Consider the following 21,565-nt stretch of genomic DNA (forward strand, 5'->3'; position numbering starts at 1 on the left):
ACTAGAAAGATGAATAATGAGCAAACACCAATACATTTAAAATATTTAAGCACTGATGATTTACTAGGGTTTAATAGCAAAAAGCATTTTAATGTTCATAATATTGAAAAAGAATAATAAAGAAATAATAAAAGCTAGTGTTCACCTCTCCCCCTTTTTCTCTTGCCTTTTTTTTTTTTCTTTTTTGAGACAGGGTCTCATTCTGTTACCCAGGCTGGAGTGCAATAGTGCAATCATGGCTCACCACATCTTCAACTTCCTGGGCTCAAGTGATCCTCCCTCCTCAGCCTCCCAAAGTGCTGGGATTACAGGCATGAGCCACCACATCCAGCCTCTTCCTTTTTTTCAAACTATTAAAAAACAAAATTGTTGCCCCCCGACTCTCACTGTCTTCAGTAATTTTCAACTCTCCTACATTGTTTTTCTTTTTTCTAGTAACTGACAAATTACTACTATTTTGGCTTATGACACTATAATACATAGCACCACCAAATCAAGATCATGTCTAATATATTATTAATTCTTTTCCAAGATTTCTCCTGATACCTCAACTAAGTTGGGGGCTATTGTCAGAAATATGCTGTTGTATCTTTAACTACTCACACATTATCCAGTATTATCTACTTATAAAAAAAACAAATGTTGCCTTATCACTAAGTATGAAAAATGCTTACACTAAAAGTATTATATAAAGTATTTTTATGAAAATTAAGTATTTTTATATACTAAGTGTAAAATATAATCTTCCCCACAACTAAGAACTGTTCATAGGCATTCTTAATATTCTGTGGCTACTAAAATGTCATTAACTTCCTAGGCAAATGCAATCCAGATCAAACAGAAAGAAAATCAGAAGTTCTTATACCGATGGAAATGTCGTCACTTGTAATTACTCTGGGCTTATCCATAGTATCAATTTCCTTTTCTTGGGAGCAAATGTTTAAACACATTTTTAAATATTGCTTCACCAAAGCACAAGTTTACTGGTTATAATTCACAGGTAAATTTAACCTTGTCACTCCCTGACATGTTTCTACATAGATGTATTAGTAACATATGTTTATATGATTATAGTCTTTTAAAAACATCATACCTGGCGTCTTTTCAAATAGTCAAGTGCAATTTGTACATTCTGTAGTCTGTGAAAACGCATCCGACCTTTTTCTCTGGGCTAAGAATAGAAAAATGCAGGTATAAAAAACAGTTTCTGTTATCACAGACCATGCTAATTTTAATATACTTTCTGTTCATCTTAATATATCACAACAGTATTTACTGTTTTGGTAACATTATAAGATTTTCTAAGAAGTTTTCAATTTCCTTATATTGTCTGAGATTGAATGTAAAACTACTAGGGATTTTTTTCCAAATATATTTTATTTAAGCATGTACTTTATTACAAATTTTTTATTTAAACAAAAGGAAAAGAGAAAATGTCACAGAATATACAGACTTTTCATATTTGGTAATAAAACTATTCTAGCCTACAATTACTTAGCTATGGAGGCACAAAAATAAGTAAATATCGTTCATCATTTTACCTTCTTACTGAACACTATTAGCAAGAGGGTTTTTATAATTGTATATACACACACATACATACATATGGCATATTAATGAAAATGAGATAAAGTAGCATGCAGTTAGTATAAAAATCACCAAGAAGGAGAAAGACAGAGAAGGTTTATTTAGCCATGATAAGGAGAGAAAACCAATTAAAAATACATATTTCCTCTTTATTTTATTTTAGCATTTTCACAAAATTGGACACTACAATCCTCAGAAAGGACTCTATACTCGTTTTACACTACTTGGGGATGGACACAATTATTTTCTCAGTCTCAGGAAAAGTGACAAAGGAGAACTATTTTCCTTAATGCCGTTTCCCTCAAGAAACGTTACAAGTTAGCATAAAGGAAAACATAAGGAAACAGAGCTGAGAAATGCTTAACAAAAATACAAAGAATGGAGCTGAAATTTATCACATAAAATCTTCCAAAGGGAAAAAAGAAAAAAGACAATTGACAGCTTGGCTTCTTCAATACGCATAGGTTGCTGAAACCAAAGGTGCCATAATAAAACAGACAGCACACCACAGAAGGAAAAATAAGCTCTGCATAACAAGTAGAAACAATGTTGATAAATTTACCCACTGGATCCAACAAAAGCACAATTTCCAATAAAACCGAGGAGCACTAGGTATGTAGAAGACAAAAGAAGCATGTCTGTCTTGCAAAGGTGGCTTCAGTCAACTAAGCGCCATGGAGATTAAACAGCTCTGTGAGTCCTATCGGGATACTGGATTTTTAAATCTCCCTTTTAAATACCTTGAGACATATTAGAGAGGTAAAAAATGTCCATCAAATACCTATTGCTAATAGGTGTGGTTTAAAGCAGAAACTTAAATACTAAATAAAATTTCCTTAAGTTCTTTAATAAAAAGCAATAAATTTTGCCATGTTTGAAATATCACTTTCAGAAACTGAATGAATTTGCACAAAAATTAGCAGACTGGGTGTAAAATTTCCATGTTTATATACAACATATATGAAATCGTTTAACTTAAATGCCATCATGTACTTTAAGTCTGCTTAATTACCATGCGGTGCACAGTAATGTATAAACAATTCAATCATTTTAGCTCTCTGAAGAGAATTTAAAAGAGAAAATATTTCCTTTGTCCAATTTTTTGGTACATACACATCCACCTTACTGTGGGTTTTGGTCCTTTCTATACTTTTCTAAAAAGGAGCCTGAACCCAGGAGTTACTTCGTTAGCGCTCACCGCATGGGAACGGCTAGGTTAGTCAAGTTATGGGGGCGACACCTACCCCCTTATCCTCATCCTCCACATCCTCATGCTGTTCATATTCGCATGCTTCTGTTGCACTCACCAATCGTAAGGTCTTCAAAAAATCTCGCTCCCTTGGCTAATGAATATAACAGACAGAAGATAGGACAGCAAAGACACAAGACAGACCAGAAATGAAAAGAAGAGCATGAACAGAACGTAATGAAGGAGAACAGGTAACCAAGAAGGGGAAGTAATGTTCACAAAAAAGAAATGACACCTGCGGAATGGGTTAGACCATTTTTCAGAAAGCAATGTTTATTTTCTTGCTATTTGTAAGTCTTTTAATATGTGGTTATATTATGCATCCAACTTCTGCTAAGCAAAAAAAAAAAAAACCCAAAGGTAAAAAAGAAGCAAGAACAAAAACAGTATTTTAATTACAGAACTGATTATATAAGTGAAGTAATCAAACAGATTCAGTCTCTCAAATTCACATCAGTTGAGGTTTGAAAATGCTTAGGAATCTAACCAGAACTTCTTTTTCAGGCAGAATTCACAACTCAAAAGATGAATGTTGCAAAAATCTAAACAGTCTGCATTGAAAACACACTGGTCATATGCAGAAAAGATTACACGTTCTTCGAAATAAATAAGAAAGCTAAAACTTACCAAGGTATCTCCTGAAAGAACCTCTAAAAGAGAAATCAAATTGTGTCCATCCCTTAAGTCTTCATAGAGATCATTCACATGTTTTCGAACCTGCAAAGACAAAAGCAAAATTTTGGGTCCTAGAACTCAGAATCTTCCTTAACATCCTTAAACATAAAAAGGAGACAAGTAAAAAACATTCCTCACATGGTATTCATTCATGCACCTATTTTTTACTTTTTAAAACTCTCTTATTACTGAAAAACTGAATTTAATTTAAAAACTAAAAACAGTAAATTTCAGATTAATAATTCATAAAGACAATTCAAATCATTACATTTTTAAGACACCAGAACAAACATAAGCCTGGACTACTACATTGGGTTACAATTCTTCAAACACAGTCAATGCCTTGACTTTACTCAGGATTCCCAATATGGCGACCAGAGCCACCTTAACAAGGGGGTAGAGTTTTCACCCCTGCAGTTGATCTTACAGCCCAAAACAGGATCAAGGACACAGAGGAACATTTTTTAAAATTCATAGTTGTGAGCTGGGTGATGGGTACATGAGACTCTATATATTATTTTGGCAACATCCTATAAGCCTAAAATTATTACAAAATTTTTTTTTAAATCCATACATGTCAGGTTAGAAGGTCTCTGTCCAAACCCTCCTCTGCACAACAGTAGTCTTCCTATAACGGAAGATTTTTAGGGGGACGGAGTCTCCCTCTGTAGCCAGGCTGGAGTACAGTGGTACAATCTCGGCTCACTACAACCTACACCTACCGGGTTCAAGCAATTCTCTTGCCTCAGCCTCCCAAGTAGCTGGTACTACAAGCATGTGCCACCACGCCCAGCTAATTTTTGTATTTTTAGTAGAACGGGGTTTCACCATGTTGGCCAGAATAGTCTCGATCTCTTGACCTCATGATCCGAACACCACAGCCTCGCTAAGTGCTAGGTTGCAGGTGTGAGCCACCGCGCTCGGCCTTATCATGGATGATTTTCAAAACTTAATAGCACTAGCACGAAATTAACATTCAACCTACAATAGCTTCCCGCATTCCAGAGGTCTGATTTAAAAGTCTGTGATTTTAGAACCCAAACCATCAAAGATTTCTCAAAAGCTTTTTTCAGCCTGCCAAGTAGGGATAGCTCTAGTAACCATGTGTGCCACTACAAGGTTTGTGTTGGACAGACAAATGTCAAAGCAGACTATTGAGATGGTTGTTCCACAGTGGGCTGGCATATTTCCATTTTCTCGCCTTTTAGGGATTTGGGGCTGCTCGCATGAAAGGAGCCAAAGAAGTGGGCCAGAAAGAAGCAGGAACCAGAATCCCACCTAAGTCACCCATGGCACAAGCCCTGTATACAAATGAATCCAACTCCTTTGCACTTCCAATATGTCAAGTGAGCATATAGCACAAAGTAATGAAAAGATCTAAACTTATGATCAAAACTATTTAACTACACAAGCACAAGAAGAGACCTAATGTAAACTGGAAGCAAACTTTTATGATAAGTCTCTCGGTCCAAAAAAATAGTTTAAATCCCATAAAACCTTATTATCTTAGTTGACTCTCTCTCTATATATACATTTTACAGTATCTTCTGTTAGTGTCAGAAAATATTTTTGACTGACAAAGAAAAAGTTCCCTTAGGAATTGCATATCAAATTTACCAGCTTTTACAGACAGTGTTCTAGCACAGTTAACCTAAGTCACAGAACCTTTTAATATTTAATTATCCCTCTAGGCATTATTAACTACAAATAATAGGAGTACTTAGCTTAGGCTCAGTTACTCTACCACAAAGTAACTGTTCATGTCAATAGTACCTTTGAAATGACAGTAAAACCAAAGGCAAGTCAAATTACTTTTAACTAGATCTCCATGTTTACAAATTGACATTTTATTTTGATTTTCTAATTCCCAAGGAATAGCAATTGAATCTCTGGTGTCACGAGATAATATCACACTAAGATGAAGTTTAAAAATATTTTATTTCCCCCCAAAAAATGTTGTAACATCTTTAAGCAATCCTTCTTAAGAAAAACCTGTAAATACAAGCCAGGACCGGTGGCTTACACCTGTAATCCCAGCACTTTGGGAGGCTGACGTGGATGGATCACCTGAGGTCAGGAGTTCAAGACCAGCCTAGCCAACACGGTGAAACCCGTCTCTACTAAAAACACAAAAATTAGCCGGGCATGGTGGTATGTGCCTGTAATCCCGGCTACTTGGGAGGCTGAGACAGGAGAATCATTTGAATCCAGGAGGGAGAGGTTGCACTGAGCTGAGATCGAGCCACTGCTCGAGCCTGGGCAACAGAGTGAGACTGGGCACAGAGTGCCTGGGCAACAGAGTGAGACTCCATCTTAAACAAACAAACACACACACACACACACACACACACACCCTATAAATAACCAAATACGTTACAAAGGAAGTATCCATTCAGTTAGAATATCTATGTTGGGATACCACGAAAGGATAACTCCCTCAACTTCTCAACTACATTTCAGAGATTAATCAATTTTCAAGGGCCTTTTCAGAAGATATCTACTACATGCATGACATGTACACAAACAGATAAGCATTTAGTGAAATGAGTACTAATACTGCAATTTTCTACTCACAGATCAATTCATGGAAGACAATTTTTCCACAGATGCAGGAGACGGTAGTTTTGGGAAGAAACTGTTCTACCTCAGATCACCAGGCATTGGATTCTCATAAGGAGAGCACACCATAGATCCCTCACACACAGTTCACAATAGGGTTCACGGCCTGGCACAGTGGCTCATACCTGTAATCCCCAGCACTTTGGGAGGCAGAGATGGGTGGATAACTTGAGGTCAGGATTTCGAGACCAGCCTGGCCAACACGGCAAAACCCAGTCTTTACTAAAAATACAAAAACAATTAGCTGGGCATGGTGGGTACCTGTACTCCCAGCTACTTGGAAGGCTGAGACAAGAGAATCACTTGAACCCATAAGGCGGAGGTTGCAGTGAACTGAGATCATGCCACTGCACTTCAGCCTAGGCAACAGAGTGAGATTCCATCTCAAAAAAAAGAAAAAGAAAAGAAAACAAAGTTTGTGCTCCTATGAGAATCATATGCCACCACTGATCTGACAGGAGGCGGAGCTCAGGTGGAAATGCTGCAGCCCAGTTCCTAACAGGTCACGGACTGGACCATTGCCTGTCTGTGGTCTTGGGGTTGGGGACTCCTATATTAGTGTACTCTAAGAATTCACCCAGTCTCATTCCAAGATACAAGCTTGAATTTATAAGGCTAAGGTCTACTTCAAAACAAGGCTGAAAAGCTAAGCTTGTGAATGTTATGTACATTAATGCATCTAAATATATGTACTTCTCAGTGTATCTCCAAAAGAAACAGAAAGCATCCTAACTCTAAAAGAGCCTGAATGGGAACACGAAAAGATTATATTTATATAAACAATATTATGCAGCTCCTGATTCTCAGCCACCTGCTTGATTTCTCAAAATAGATAACTTTATTGTGCATGTCTGATATTCTTCGTACACAGAAGGACAGCAGAATCCAAGCACATGATTGGGTTAGGGCCTTCCAGGACTTAACAGTGCTGAGAATTCTGTGCCCCTGGCCTACTATGCAACACCCTACCAGACTCACATTGCACTCTATATTCTACTTCTTGTGTCCTTCTCACTCCAGGACAGTTAAAGATGGGGTGTGATTCTGAACACTTATCTCATAGGAAGGCAATCTCACAACTTGCTTTCCATACTGAACAAAACTCTCCATACAAGGGAAACTTTCCAAAACCATTTGATGGTGTCATTTGTTACCATCGTACAAAGAAAAATTAAAAGACATGTTTAGAGAAGGGAAATAACAATACTATGCCATGCAAATCTAAATTAGGAAAAGAGAAAAGCTGTGGTAAAACAAAACGCATTAAGCCCCTGGCCTTATGAATGAATTTGCACCAACAGTCTAAACTCTCTAGGCTTCAGTTTTTTTATCTGCAAAATAAAGGCTGGAAAACAGAACTAGATCAACCTAGAAAACAAAAAGTCAATAATCTTTAAATCAAATTATCATCATTTAAAAAACAAAATCAATGACCTGTCAACTTAGAAAATGTACAAAATAAAAGCTATTCTTAAGACTTACGGCTTAATTTCTTAATAATTTTAGAAAAAAAAATGCAGTGATAAACTAATTTAACTTCTATAATTCGTGAAAAAAATCCAGAGACACTGGCTATCCCGTGATAGTGCCTGTTTTTCCTGTCTCAGTTGATTATTCTGAGGGTCCACGGAAATGCTGTATATGAAAATGTAAGATACCATTCTTTGAAAAGTAAACGTTACTAACAATAATCAACAGAAATATACATACTGTGAGTCACTACTAGATGCCTAACCTTGTGCTAAGTGCTTTAGAATACTGGGTCAGTTTCGTCAGCACAAATTAATGGAACAAAAGAGGATGCTATTAAAAATTTTTAAATCAACATTACGCATCAGGGGTCGTCGTGAATGAACTGAGGGGAAAGAATTGGGGTTTCAATCTGATCTACTGAGAAATGTAAGTAAAAGAAAAGAAAGGAAAGGAAACAGTTAAGCCTACATAGAAAAGCTTTTCTTTGACCCCAAGTGTGAGTCACGGACATTTGGCCTGGTAACTGTCCTTCACAGATGAATACACTAACTGCCATTATCCCTAATATTCTACTTTCAGTTTTTAGTAAAGCATTCCTTCTTCTCTTTTTGGATATTTTCTCCCTATGGGACAAAAGACTGTCTGAATAAGTAGTGCTAGAGGAAGTGATGAGCAAAGTAAAAGCACTATAAAATACTCTGGGATTAACTTACATAACCTGAATTACATAACAAGGGTGATACAGCATTTTCTGTATTTCACACAATTCTTAGAATTTTGCAGTACTTCAAAAAAAATATGTATACAGCATTGCATCTAGAATTTACCTCTAGGGGGCACTAATCTTTAACTTAAAAGAATATCCCAATGTGTGTTCCTATGCAACTGTCTTGCATGCTCTGCTCATGTACCCCAAAACCTAAAATCCAATAAAAAATTTAAAAAAAAAAAAAAAAAAGAATATCCCAAGAAAGAAAACATTCTATGGGCAACAAAAATTCTAAACAAGATGCTGGTGATGACATGGACAATACTTCAAATTTATTTTGCATTGAGAACAGAGTAGATCACACCAGATCTGTATTACCTGAATGGCTTAACTGATCCAAAATACTACACTGAAAATTTCCCTTTTGTTAAACTATAATTGTGTGGTTTTATGTAGGCTATATCAAATTCAGCTTTGAAGAAAAGAGAATCATCATATAGCTGCTTACTTAATATTTAAACTTTATTTTTAAAAAATCTGATATTACAGTGGTGGATGTCAATCTAGACAAATTCCCCAGAAATGTTACTTTCCATTATTTAACCATATCATTATCGTTTCGCTGCAATTCAGTTCAAGTCACAATGTATTTATTGAGCATCCATCTGTCATACGGCAGGGTATCCTTTAACTTCTATAGGTACAAAGATCAATAATGACGGTGCCACCTCTTGAAGCCTATAATCTGAGAGGAAATAAATTGCAGTATAAAGTGAATGCATTCAGAGCATACTCAGAAAGTTATAAGGAGCTTTAACCCAATCTGTGGTCCTCCCAGCAGAGAAGATGGGAATGTTCCAGGTGGAGGGAGGACCAAGCACAAAGGAAAAGGCAAGGACACAAAAAACTATATGTGAGTTGCAAGGAAGGAAGGCAGTGGTAAAGTTCAGTGAAGCATGAAGTGGAAGATAAGGCTGGAACGATGGGCTGGAGGACATGATGGCTTTATATGCCGGGTTAAGAAGCTTGAGCTTTTCCTAAGCAAAGAAAACTATTGAATTTTAAGCAGAATTAGGACATAATATCTGACCAATATAAAAGCTTCCCTATAAACTATTATCTTAAGCAAAAACAAATCAATCACAGGTAAAATCGAGGGCCTAACCTGTACACAATAATGGAGGAATGGTCCCTCAGGAAAAAAGGAAACTGGAAGAGATGTTGCATTAATGAATATTGGGTAAAATGCATGCCGTCTAGTGAGCTCTGTAGCAGCGAGCAACACATCAGCCACACAAAGGGTTCACAGTCCTCTCTTAAAGAAGGTCTATATCTAAAGGACACAGTATTCTGGAAAACAATCAGCTATCTTTAGAAAGAAACATAAATAATAAAAGAAGGTTTGTCCCAAATGAGATCGCCTCACTGGCTTGTACTAATTGGGTGAAGAGAAAAAGGATAGTTTGCATTAGTGAAAATTATGAATTAAAATATTTTTCTATGCAATTCTTTTTTAGATCAAACAAGTATGTTCATGAAAAATAAGCTATCAGGTTCTCCTAGGAGACCTCTTTAGACGGCCTAATTGAAAAAATAAAGGTAACATAAATATCAACATATGAACATATTGATTATTGATAAGAAAATTAATGCTTTTAAAATACACCAAAACATGTTCAAAAACATTGTATTCTCTTAGGTAGCTGCCTTATCTAAAGTTGTTTTTTCATTACAAATTTATTTCATTACTACTTCTTCGAGAATTATGAAAGAATAAAACTACAATTCAGATTCTATATAAATTCTAAATCTTCTTTGGCATGATAAAAAGGTGGTTATGCTTTTTTAAAGTGCTATGGTAAGTCAACATTAAGGTCATACAGAATTCATCTCCTTTAGGTTATTTTTAAACTATGAAATAGGTGGGGCGCGGTGGCTCACGCCTGTAATCCTAGCACTTTGGGAGGCTAAGGTAGGTGGATCACCTGAGGTCAGGAGTTCAAGACGGCCTGGCCATCATGGTGAAACCCCATCTTAAAAAAAAAAAAAAATTATGACATAAAGATATTAGTTATACATCTTAAGGTATTAGTGGATAAAATAACAGAGAGTTTTTTAAAAATTCACATTGGCACTAGGTGGTACAAATAATGTGTCTACTTCTTTGGACCTGATTGGCTCTTTGACAAAGAAGGCTTCTCTTTTAAGCTTTTGGGTCAACCTATAATCAATTAAAATGTAAAAACTGGCCTTTTCTAGTCTCTCACCACAAGGTGGAACTAGGTAGTCAAATAAAATAAACACGTTTATGAATATATTACAGATAAATACTTTAACATTTGGAGTATTTTAGTCACTATTTTACCTAGGTACTTTTTTATTCTCTTCTATACAGTTTCACCATGGTTTCAAGAAAGCTTTTTTAAAAGCTATTTTAATTTTTAAATATTTTTAAGTATGTAACTCTTTCTGTAACAGAGGTTTGGGTTGGTTGCTTCTGGTTTGGTCTGGGTTTAGGTCTCTGTCTTTCCTTTCAAATCTTCCCTTTTATTAGCAAGAAACAGGAAAAAAAATCTATTTTTGCCCATATTTTCCCCTGAACCTGTAGATTTTTAAAACTGTGCAAAGGTTAAAGAATTTTAAATTAGTTTTATTTAAATTACACCTGTGAACAAAATTCACACTTGTTCAGAAAGTGTGTATTTCCTCATCAAATCCTCCCATCTAATGACTCTCTTGTAACTCTCTTATACCAAATTCATACATCAGAATTATTGTAAATTAGAAGTTGATCATTGTAAATTAGCAATGTATTTAAGTAAAAACATTCTGTTCTTCTTTGAAACAACAACAACAAAAGACAGCTCCAAAGACAGACACAGCAAGCCCTCAAGCCATCTGCTTCTAACAAGGTCACTTTACCAGACTAACTTTCCTCTTTATACCTACCTATCATTGGTTTCAAAGAAATCTTAATCATGGTTGATGGTAAGATGGAAAAACATGTAGGGGAGTAGCACTGCAGTGCAGGGCATGGTATGATTCCAGGTAAAAGGCAGTCCAAAGACCCTGAGCAGCTGGTGAGTGGGTAGAGAAGCGTCAGAAAAGGTATATAAGGACATGGCAAATAAAAATTTCAACTACTTTGCAATTCTGATTAAAGTGCTGGTTGTGGCAATTGCCCTGAATACTTCTGAGCTGAATCATCCCTTTTGGGGCTATAGGTCAAATGAGCTATAGGTTGTCAATGCCTGACCTTTAACACCGTCGTTCAACAATTTAATAGATATCTGCCCCAAATAAGAACTGTTTTCTCCCCTACTAGCATCACTTAAACTACTGACTTTTTACAACACAGCTGTTGATAGAAAAAATAGGCATAGGGCCAGGCACGGTGGCTCACACCTGTAATCCCAGCAATTTGGGAGGCATAGGTGAACGGATCACGGGGAGGGCAGATCACAAGGTCAGGAGTTCAAGACCAGCCTGACCAACACAGTGAAACCCCGTCTCTACTAAAAACACAAAAATTAGCTGGGCAAGATGGCGTAGGCCTGTAATCCCAGCTACTTCAGAGGCTGAGGCAAGAGAATAGCCTGAACTCAGGAGGTGGAGGTTGTAGTGAGCCAAGATCGTGCCACTGGACTACAGCCTGGGGGACAGAGAGAGACTCCACCTCAGAAAAAAAAAAAGAAAAGAAAAAATAGCTATAATGTCAACACACACACACACACACATAAGGACTACCTAAACCTCAAAAATTAACTTCAGCCAGGCACGGTGGCTCAAGCCTGTAATCCCAGCACTTTGGGAGGCCGAGGCAGGTGGATCATGAGGTCAAGAGATCGAAACCATCCTGGTCAACATGGTGAAACCCCGTCTCTACTAAAAAAAAGTACAAAAAATTAGCTGGGCATGGTGGCACGTGCCTGTAATCCCAGCTACTCCAGAGGCTGAGGCAGGAGAATTGCCTGAACCCAGGAGGCGAAGGTTGCAGTAAGCCGAGATCGCGCCATTGCACTCCAGCCTGGGTAACAAGAGCGAAACTCCGTCTCAAAAAAGAAAAAAAAAAAAAAATTAACTTCATCTACTTCCTGGATGATGTCTTACACGGCTCTGTCCTCACCCAATCAGTAAGCCACTTGCTGGACTGGTTACAACATAAGTCAGGCTAAAGACTCGGGAGGAAGCAAGGACCTCATGGAGCGGGGTTAGTGCTGGGCAAGCTACAGAATCCACTGATAGATACAGCTCCAGGAAAGGTGCCGCCAGCAAGGAGTGCAGATACCTTCTGGTCATGCCATCATGAGCACTTCCTGGTGTCCCTTTCATAGCATTATTTGCTAGGGTGACAGATTAGGATAGGCATGACACAAGTGGTTACTTCATCTCTTTTTTTCAAGTCTCAAGGTTTGGAAAATCTAGGGATCTCTTCACAGCATATTTTATAGTTTTAAGGTTTTTCACAATACTCTGATACTTTCAGATACTTCATATGCAAACTAATTCACTCCTCTTTAAACATAGGCCCATTTTCTCCAGTCCTTGCAAATAAACAACTGAAAACAACTGGTTACATCCTCCTCATTAAACCTTTGAAATAACCCAGGATTATGATCGAGACAACTGACACAAGGAGAGGAACACTAACACTATTTTTAAAGACACCCCCAGATGATGAGATACCACTGCCTCTGCTACAATCCATTCTGATGCTTAACACCTCTTCCCTGTCAAAGAATGTTTCCTTATATCCAGATGACACTCCAGGTCCCCAGTACCAGGATTCATATTTTTCTAAAATAAAAACACTCAAAATCACATCTGGGGAACTGATATGTTTGGAATGGAATTATAAATACAGGTTTATTCTTTTATTTTAATTGCTTAATTTAAAAATTTGACAGATGCCATATATACTCTTGTTAAATTAATCTGCAACAGAAATATACTTTCTGTAGGAGGATTAAAAGTTTCAAAGTGATTACTTCCTAAATGACATCATAAGTTTGTCAAATTTCCAGATTCTAGTCTACGCAACAGAGATCTCTGGACCACAAATACTCAAAAACTAGTTTTCCCAGTTGTAAAAGCCCGGTGTCACAAAAGAGGAACTGCATTTATGTCTCTTACTGAAGCTTAAATCTAAGTGGAAGTTATTTTCTCTCCAGCCCATCTGAGCTCTTTTAAAGTAACAAGTTTCACCAAGAGCAGGGTAGAGCCAAGTAACACCTAGCAAATCAGAGGCCACACTTCTGAAAGTGAGCCACATGACAGCTTCGGGTTTACTACAAGATGCTCAGGTCCCAGAGAACCAGGGCTTCATGTCCATTCCTGAAGGCTAAGAGAGATTTTGAAACAAAATGTCTGCTGAATACTTGAGGTCACATTCTAAAACCTCTGCTGTCATATTACTTTGTTGATACTCAGTATTCCTTCTACCTGAAATGCTTTCCTGGCCCCATTCTTCCTCTAGTTACTGAAATCTTATTTTTCCGCCTAGGTCAAGTTCTAATGTCAACCAGGCAGTGATGGTTTCCCTCCTCTGCACTACAGAGTGGATTACACCACCAGTACACCAATCATCATTTTACTTATAGAATAGTTTTATGTAGACAATATACCTAAACGTATTAATAATTCCCTCAAAAAGACAGAGCTCTGTCTTAGGTATACACTGCAAATGCTTATGCCTGGCACAATGCCTTTCATATAGTAGATATTCAAAGAACTTTTGCTAAATAAATAAAAGATTAGTCACCTACACTTTGCATTTGACCTTAGCCATGCACTCAGCTGTAGGCTCCTGAATGCCTGCCCGATCATGGGGAAAAACAGAAACTCAGGAAATGGATTCACAAATCCCATCAAATGACTTCCTAGCAGGGGATTTGTTTTTGCCCCAAGGCCCATCATGGCATCTATGGGACTTAGTGCCTGGCATCAGGTCCTGCCACACAGTTGGAGCTAAATAAACTGCTTCTGAATGACGAACACATTGAAAAGAAATGTCCACTTCTGCATGCCAAACCTCCTAAGTATTTCCCCTATTAGGGTGCAGAGAATGACACCTCCAAAGTATGGTACTCTGGCATGCTGAGCACGTTGAACAGAAGAAATTGGAAGTCCTTACACAGTGCCTAACTTTCTAACCTTCTCTTGTTTCTCTCCCACTTCTCACCAAGGGCAGGGAGGGAGGCTCTCTAGAATTTTTCCTTATCTGATTAGGGAAATTTCTGTCCAAAAGAAATGCAATTGCTTTAAGACCTCTCTCTAGGAGTTTCAACAAATAACAGGATAGATTAACCACAGAAAAGAGATGAGATTAAAAAGTCATCACCATGCCCAGACAGACTTTTCATCTACTCTTCTGAGGGCTGCTTAGACAGACTACCTAAAAGTCTTTATCGAAATAACCAAACAAATGTTATTCACAGTCAAGTTTTGCCCTTCACCTTCCTAGCAGCTCCCCCAGAGCTCAGAGGAACTTTGTCCCAGGCCATTGTTCTTTGGGCTCATCCATTTCCCCCGAAAACCATTTGTTGCCCTTCTAAAATTTCCTACAACCTCCCCACTTCCCTCTAATCTGTGAAGAGGGTACATAAGCCCCAACCATTTAGCCCTTCTTTGAGCCTCATATTTGCTGGATTTTTCAAGTCTATGCATGTGTAAATAAATCTGTATGCCTTTTTCTCCTGTGAATCTGTCTGTTGTCAGCATTTCAGCAAATCTTCAAAGAGGGCAAAACAGAAGCTTGCCCTCCACCCCTACAACCCTTACCCATCTAATTAGTTTGGTAAATGACTGGCTGGGAAGTGTCTAAATAAATCAAATTTCAAGACTTAATAATGAATCATAAAACAAAACACTTTCAATAAAAATAAATATATAGAGCAATGGAACATAACAGAGAGTCCAGAAATAGATCCATACATTTATGGACAGCTGGTATTTGATAAAAGAAGGATAGTTTTTTAAGCAAATATTGCTGGGGAAACTGAATACCCTCAGGCAAAAGCATTGGTATGAACCTTTTCCACAAAATGAATCACAGACTTAGAGGTAACAGCCAAAACTACACAATTGTTAGATAAAATCATGGCAGTAAATCTTTATGACCTTGGGTTCCACAGAGATTTCTAATATACGATAGCAAAAGCATATGTGATTTTTTAAAAACTCAACAATAAGAGCATTTAAACCCAATCTAAACATAGGCAAAGAGAACCAGGGGTGATGGCTCACAACTGTAATCCCAGCTACTCATGAAACTGCCTTTGGGAAAACTGTATGAGTGAGAAAATATAGTAGTAGAAGAGATCTGATCTAACCAATCCCCACCAAACTAGGCAGACCAGCTTTCAAACTGCCCTTAATTATTCCTGAACTTGGACCAAGCTAACTTTGGGAGACATTTAGTTTACAGTTTAAATCAGCGGTCCCCTACAGTTTTGACGCCTGGGACTGATTTCATGGGAGACAATTTTTCCATAGAATGGGGGATGGTTTCAGGATGAAACTGTTCCACCTAAGATCATCAGGTATTAGATTCTCCTAAGGAGCTTGCAACCTAGATCCCTTTTAAGTGCAGTTCATAATAGGGTTCACACTCTTAGGAGAATCGAATGGCACTGCAGATCTGACAGGAGGTGGAGCTCAGGTGAAAATGCTTGTTTGCCCACTACTCACTTCCTCTTTTGTGGCCCTGGTTCCTAAAAAGCCATAGACCAAAACTACTCTGTGGCCCAGGGGTTGGGGACCCCTGGTTTAGGCGATAATAGCCATTCCCCCAAATCCAATTGCCTCTGTAAAGCTAAAGGAGACCACCAGACTTAGGAATGAGAAGAGCCTAAATTCTGCTAAGGTACAGACATAAATGATTACCCACCATTATTCCAGAGGATACAAGATATACAGCTTCCCCAATTACTCCTGCAAATAGCTTCACTATTGCAGAACCTAAGATGGCCTTTTCAGATGTCTTTTCAGGCTTTTTGCATATCTGACAACTGCTGGCTCCACCTGAACCCACCAATTACTACTGTGGCTCCAGCCAGAAGTCACACAGGTTCACAGGTTCATAAGGACCATTTCCGACAGCCCTATGATAGCCCTTCAGCAAAGCAGCAGCAAGCAACTATTGCCTATCCAACTCCTTCTCTTCTCCCAAGCTATCCTTGAAAACCCCAAGCCTCTGAATTTTGGGAAAGACTGATTTGAGTAATAATAAAACACCAGTCTTCTGTTTCACTGGCTCTATATGTATAAAACTCTTTCTCTATTGCAATTCCCCTGCCTTTATAAATAGGCTCAATCTAGGCAGCAAGCAAGAAGAGTCCACTGGGCAGTTACACTCAGGAGGCTAAGGTGGGAGAACTGTTTGAGACAAGTTTGAGACCAGCCTGGGCAACATAGTGAAACCTTGTCTTTAAAAAAAAAAAAATTTTAATAGTAGGGCGTGACGGTGTGTGCCTGTAGCTCTAACTACTTGGGAGGCTATAGTGGGAGTTTGAGGCTGCAATGAGCTATAATCATGCCACTATATTCTAGGTGACAGAGCAACACCTCATCTCAAAAAATAAAAAATAAAAATAGTCAAAGATCTGAACAGACATTCACCAAAGAATGTGCACAAATGGCCAAAAAGCAGATGAAAAGAAACGCAACATTATTAGTCATCGGCAAAATTAAAATTACAATGAGCTAGCACTAATCAAAGACAGACAATGTCAAGTGTTAACAAGAATGTAAAGAAATCAGAATCCTTACACATTGCTAGTGCAAAGGTGAAATGATGCAATCACTTTGGAAAATAGTTTGGTAATTTCTTAAAATGTTAAACTAGATCTACAATATGACCCAACAATTCCATTTCTAGGGAAATGTGCAAAAGAAATAAAAACATGTATCTAAACAAAGTCTTGCACATGCAGCTCACAGCAGCATTGTTCACACGAGTCACACAGCAGAAAAAACCCAGAGGGCCATCAACTGTTGAGTGGATACACAAAATGTGATCTAGCTATAGAATGGAATACTACTTGACAAAAAAGGGAATGAATGAAGAGACATACCACTGCGTGGATGAATCACAAAAATCATTATGCTAAGTAAAAGAAATCAGACAGAAAATAACATATATAACTCTGTTTATGTGAAATATCCAGAAAAGACAAATCCATTGATACGGAAACATTATCAGTTGTTGTCTACAGCTGAGAATAGGGGAGAAACAGGACAAATGGGTACAAGGTTTCTTTTTGGAATGAGGAAAACGTTCTAAAATTAGGACATGGTAACAGTTGCACAATTCTGTAAATTTACTAAAAATTGTTCAATTAAACACTTAAATGAATTTCATAATATGTAAATTATCTCAATAAAGCTGAGATTTAAAAAAATATTTTAGACACACTCCTTTTGAAAAATGGAGTGGCAGCAACGTTCACACATGAAAAAATGTTTGTATCTGTCAAAATTCAACAAGAATTAATAATGGTTCCCAAAATATAAGACAGAATGTTAGACTATTCAATATGGGTCAGTACATACAAATCAAATACACTTACAGGGATGTATAATTTGTATTTATTGAAAAATAGTTCTAAAGATCATCAAAAATAATTAAGTGAAAGGACTGATCAGAATACTAATAAATAAGGAAAATCTGTCCGTGTGAACCACTATGAAACCCTTTATCTAGACCAAAGCGGAGGTTATATTTAAAGAGAGCAAAAAGCAAATGGAAAGTCACATGTAAAAGATTACCAAGTGGTCTAGTTAGGAAACAGATCAATTTGAGGGATAAAGGAAACATTTCCTCAGTTTTACATTAGCATAGGCTTCGACCTTGACACACAGGTAAGTCAACTCTTATCTGGAAGTCACATTTACAATGAGAGCATCACTCACGACCACATCTTTCCTGGAAGAGAATTATCACAGAAATAAAATTTCGCCTAAGTAGTAAAGCAATATACTGAACTGGCCCATTCAAACACCATTTTGTTAAATAAACCAAAGAGAAAAGCTCATTCAGAAAAGCAGTTATGGGACAAAATCACAGAAAAGGAAAGCCACTGTCATAAATGCCTTCAGAGAAAATACAGAAGGCCATCCTGTCTTCACCACTCAAGATGAACATACACAAAACTTTCCCTTAAACATATAGAAAACCTCACTCTAAAGCAGAGGTCAGAAAACTTTTTCAATACAAGGCCAGACAGTATTTTTGGCTTGGAGGGCCGTATAGTATGTAACCACACATAAATGAATGGGTGTGGCTGAGTCAATACAATTTTATGATCACTGAATTTTTGGTTTCATATAATTTTCAGGTGGTACAAAATATTCTTCTTTTGGTTTCAATTACTTAAAAATGTAAAACATATTCTTAGCTCAAGGACGGTACCAAAAAAAAAAAACTGGCTGGGTTTGGTCCACCTGCCATAGTTTGTAGACAAAGGCTCCTTAGTTAGGATGCAAATACGCTTAGGAGGAGTTAGCACATTAGTCATTACCAGTCTTTAACTCCTTTAAAAGAGATGAATTATCCAATTGCCTTGCCCTGGCGAATTAAGAGTGGGAAGGACTAAGTTTTTACAAAGTAACATTACCTTGTTCTTTTTTTACAATAAAAGTAGTACATGTTTTAAGAAAAAAACTTTAAAGTAGTTAAGACTAAAGGAATTATCCTACAATGTAGAAACAAAAAGCCACTGTAAAGGTAAGTAAATAGGTAAATAGCTGAACATGTATAAAGGTATGGCGGTGAAAGGTAAAAGATAATGCAAACATAGTTGAGATCATAACAGGTAACTTTTGTCCATGCTCTGGGCATTGTATAGCTCTGATTACACAGTAGACTTTGCTTCTCATTTTCTGTCTTCAACTCAATAGACTTAATAATTTCAAACTTAAAAACTGAAAGAGAATACGTTAGAAAAAGAAATGTACGATGGAAAATCTTTTTTTTTAAAGATGGGGTTTCACCATGTTGGTCAGGCTAGTCTTGAACTCCCAACCTCAGGAGATCCGCCCACCTTGGCCTCCAAAGTGCTTGGATTACAGGCGTGAGCCACCATGCCCAGCCAATTGAAAATCTTATCACATGAGACTAAAATAAAGGAAATGGAACTATCTGACTGACAAGTCAAAAGAAAAAAGCAATGAAGAAGGACAAAATAGTATCTTCAGGTATTTAAGAGCTGCCATATACATCTTATATCATTCTGGAGGACTGGCCCAACATAAACAGGTACAAACATTTTAGACAATTAAAGAAATAGCTCAGTTATAATTCAAGTGAATGGAAAGAGTAAGTCTTTCCTAAATTAGAAAATAATTGGCTGGGGTGGCTCACACCTGTAATTGCAGCACTTTAGGAGATCAAGGCGGATGCATCACCTGAGGTCGGGAGTTCAAGACCAGCCTGACCAACATGGAGAAACCCTGTCTCTATTAAAACTACAAAATTAGGCCGGTATGGTCATGCATGCCTGTAATCCCAGCTACTTGGGAGGCTGAGGCAGGGGAATTGCTTGAACCCAGGAGGCAGAACAGAGGTTGCAGTGAGCCAAGACTGCACCGTTGCACTTGGGCAAGAATATTGAAACTCCAAAAAAAAAAGAAAAGAACTGACCTGTAAGAAGGGCTATGTGAAAACAGTTTTGCAATGACCACCAAATTAACTAGGCCTCATCCAGATCTGTAACTCGAATTAATACAAAATTAATTAAATTTGCCTGAAAGCACTCACTTTAAAACCCTACTGCAGGATTTCCCAAAGGGAACTTAATAGACATTCTTTGACAAAAGAATCCAAAATCAAGTGAATTGGGAAGCACTGGAATAAACAGGGTTCTCTCCCACAGAATTTTCTCTTTTAATATGCTAATGTGTACCATAAATCTCTTCAATCAGGAAATGTTACCTTCCGAACTCTTTTGGCAAATGAAACCTTCCTCCCCTGCTCCCCCAACCCAGGGTATCCCACGACACTGGTGTTCCTGGGAACCTGATTTGAAAACCGCTGTTTTTCATCTAAAAAACATGTTTTTATTTCATCTTGTCAACACTGGAAAATTAATTTTAAGATTAAGAAAGTATTAATCAGAAATTAAATTTGAATTATATTTAGCAACCTGGAAGACATGTTAAAACTGCTCTATTGTATATACTGCTCAGTAAAATCAAAGTATGCATAAATGTGGTTTCTTTAGTTTTTTAAGTTAATGTAAAATTAAAGTTAGATATTAGCCAGGTGTGTTGGCAGATGCCTGGAGTCCCAGCTACTCAGGAGGCTGAGGCAGGAGAATCGCTTGAACCCAGGAGGCAGAGGTTGCAGTGAGCCAAGATTGTGCCACTGTACTACAACTTGGCGACAGAGTGAGACTCCATCTCAAAAAAAAAAAAAAAAAAAAATTAAAGTTAGATTTTTAAGACATTTGGGAGGCTGGGCGAGGTGGCTCATGCCTGTAATCCCGGCACTTTGGGAGGCCAAGGCAGGCAGATCACCTGAGATTGGGAGTTTGAGATGAGGCTGACCAACATGGAGAAACCCCATCTCGACTAAAAATACAAACTTAGCAGGGCATGGTGGCACATGCCTGTAATCCTAGCTACTCAGGAGGCTGAGGCAGGAGAATCACTTGAACCCAGGAGGCAGGGGTTGCAGTGAGCCAAGATTGTGCAACTGCACTCCAGCCTGGGTAATAAGAGTGAAACTTCATCTCAAAAAAAAATTTTTAAAAGACATTTGGGAGCAATAACAAACTGAGGTAAAAGAAAGGATAATATTAAAACTCATTAACTCAGACAACAGCTCTACAGGCATCATTTCTACTTTTAGAATATGCATGGATAGCCAGGCGTGGTGGCTCAAGCCTGTAATCCCAGCACTTTGGGAGGCCAAGGTGGGTGGATCACAAGGTCAAGAGATCGAGACCATCCTGGTCAACATGGTGAAACCCCGTCTCTACTAAAAATACAAAAAATTAGCTGGGCATGGTGGCGCCTGCCTGTAATCCCAGCTACTCAGGAGGCTGAGGCAGGAGAATTGCCTGAAACCAGGAGGTGGAGGTTGCGGTGAGCCGAGATCGCACCATTGCACTCCAGCCTGGGTAAAAAGAGTGAAACTCTGTCTCAGAAAAAAAAAAAAAAAAGAATATGCATGGATACTGAGGCTACGTCCTTCTGGTATAACTGTACTGAAACCTAAGATCAGAAATTTTTACACTGTTTTCCAAGAATTC

The 21,565-nt window shown here is 37.8% G+C and overlaps 1 protein-coding gene across 45 annotated transcripts in view; it reads right to left on the reverse strand.

Moving 5' to 3' along the window:
* Positions 1-21,565, reverse strand: part of DST (dystonin) — a 505,428-nt gene that overhangs the window by 241,272 nt on the left and 242,591 nt on the right. For 23 of the 45 annotated variants that reach the window (XM_078369452.1, XM_008994605.4, XM_035295973.3 and 20 more), the window contains 2 exons: positions 3,464-3,553; positions 1,094-1,171 (listed from right to left, as the gene is read on the reverse strand). In XM_078369452.1, coding sequence (XP_078225578.1) covers positions 1,094-1,171; positions 3,464-3,553 — 168 coding nt within the window. Of the gene's footprint in view, positions 1-1,093; positions 1,172-2,831; positions 2,931-3,463; positions 3,554-21,565 lie in introns of all 45 variants that reach the window. The other 22 variants (XM_035295954.3, XM_035295949.3, XM_078369433.1 and 19 more) reach the window with 2 other exon arrangements.

The sequence above is a fragment of the Callithrix jacchus genome, chromosome 4 (assembly GCF_049354715.1).
Source record: "Callithrix jacchus isolate 240 chromosome 4, calJac240_pri, whole genome shotgun sequence".
In the NCBI taxonomy this organism is placed as follows: domain Eukaryota; kingdom Metazoa; phylum Chordata; class Mammalia; order Primates; family Cebidae; genus Callithrix; species Callithrix jacchus.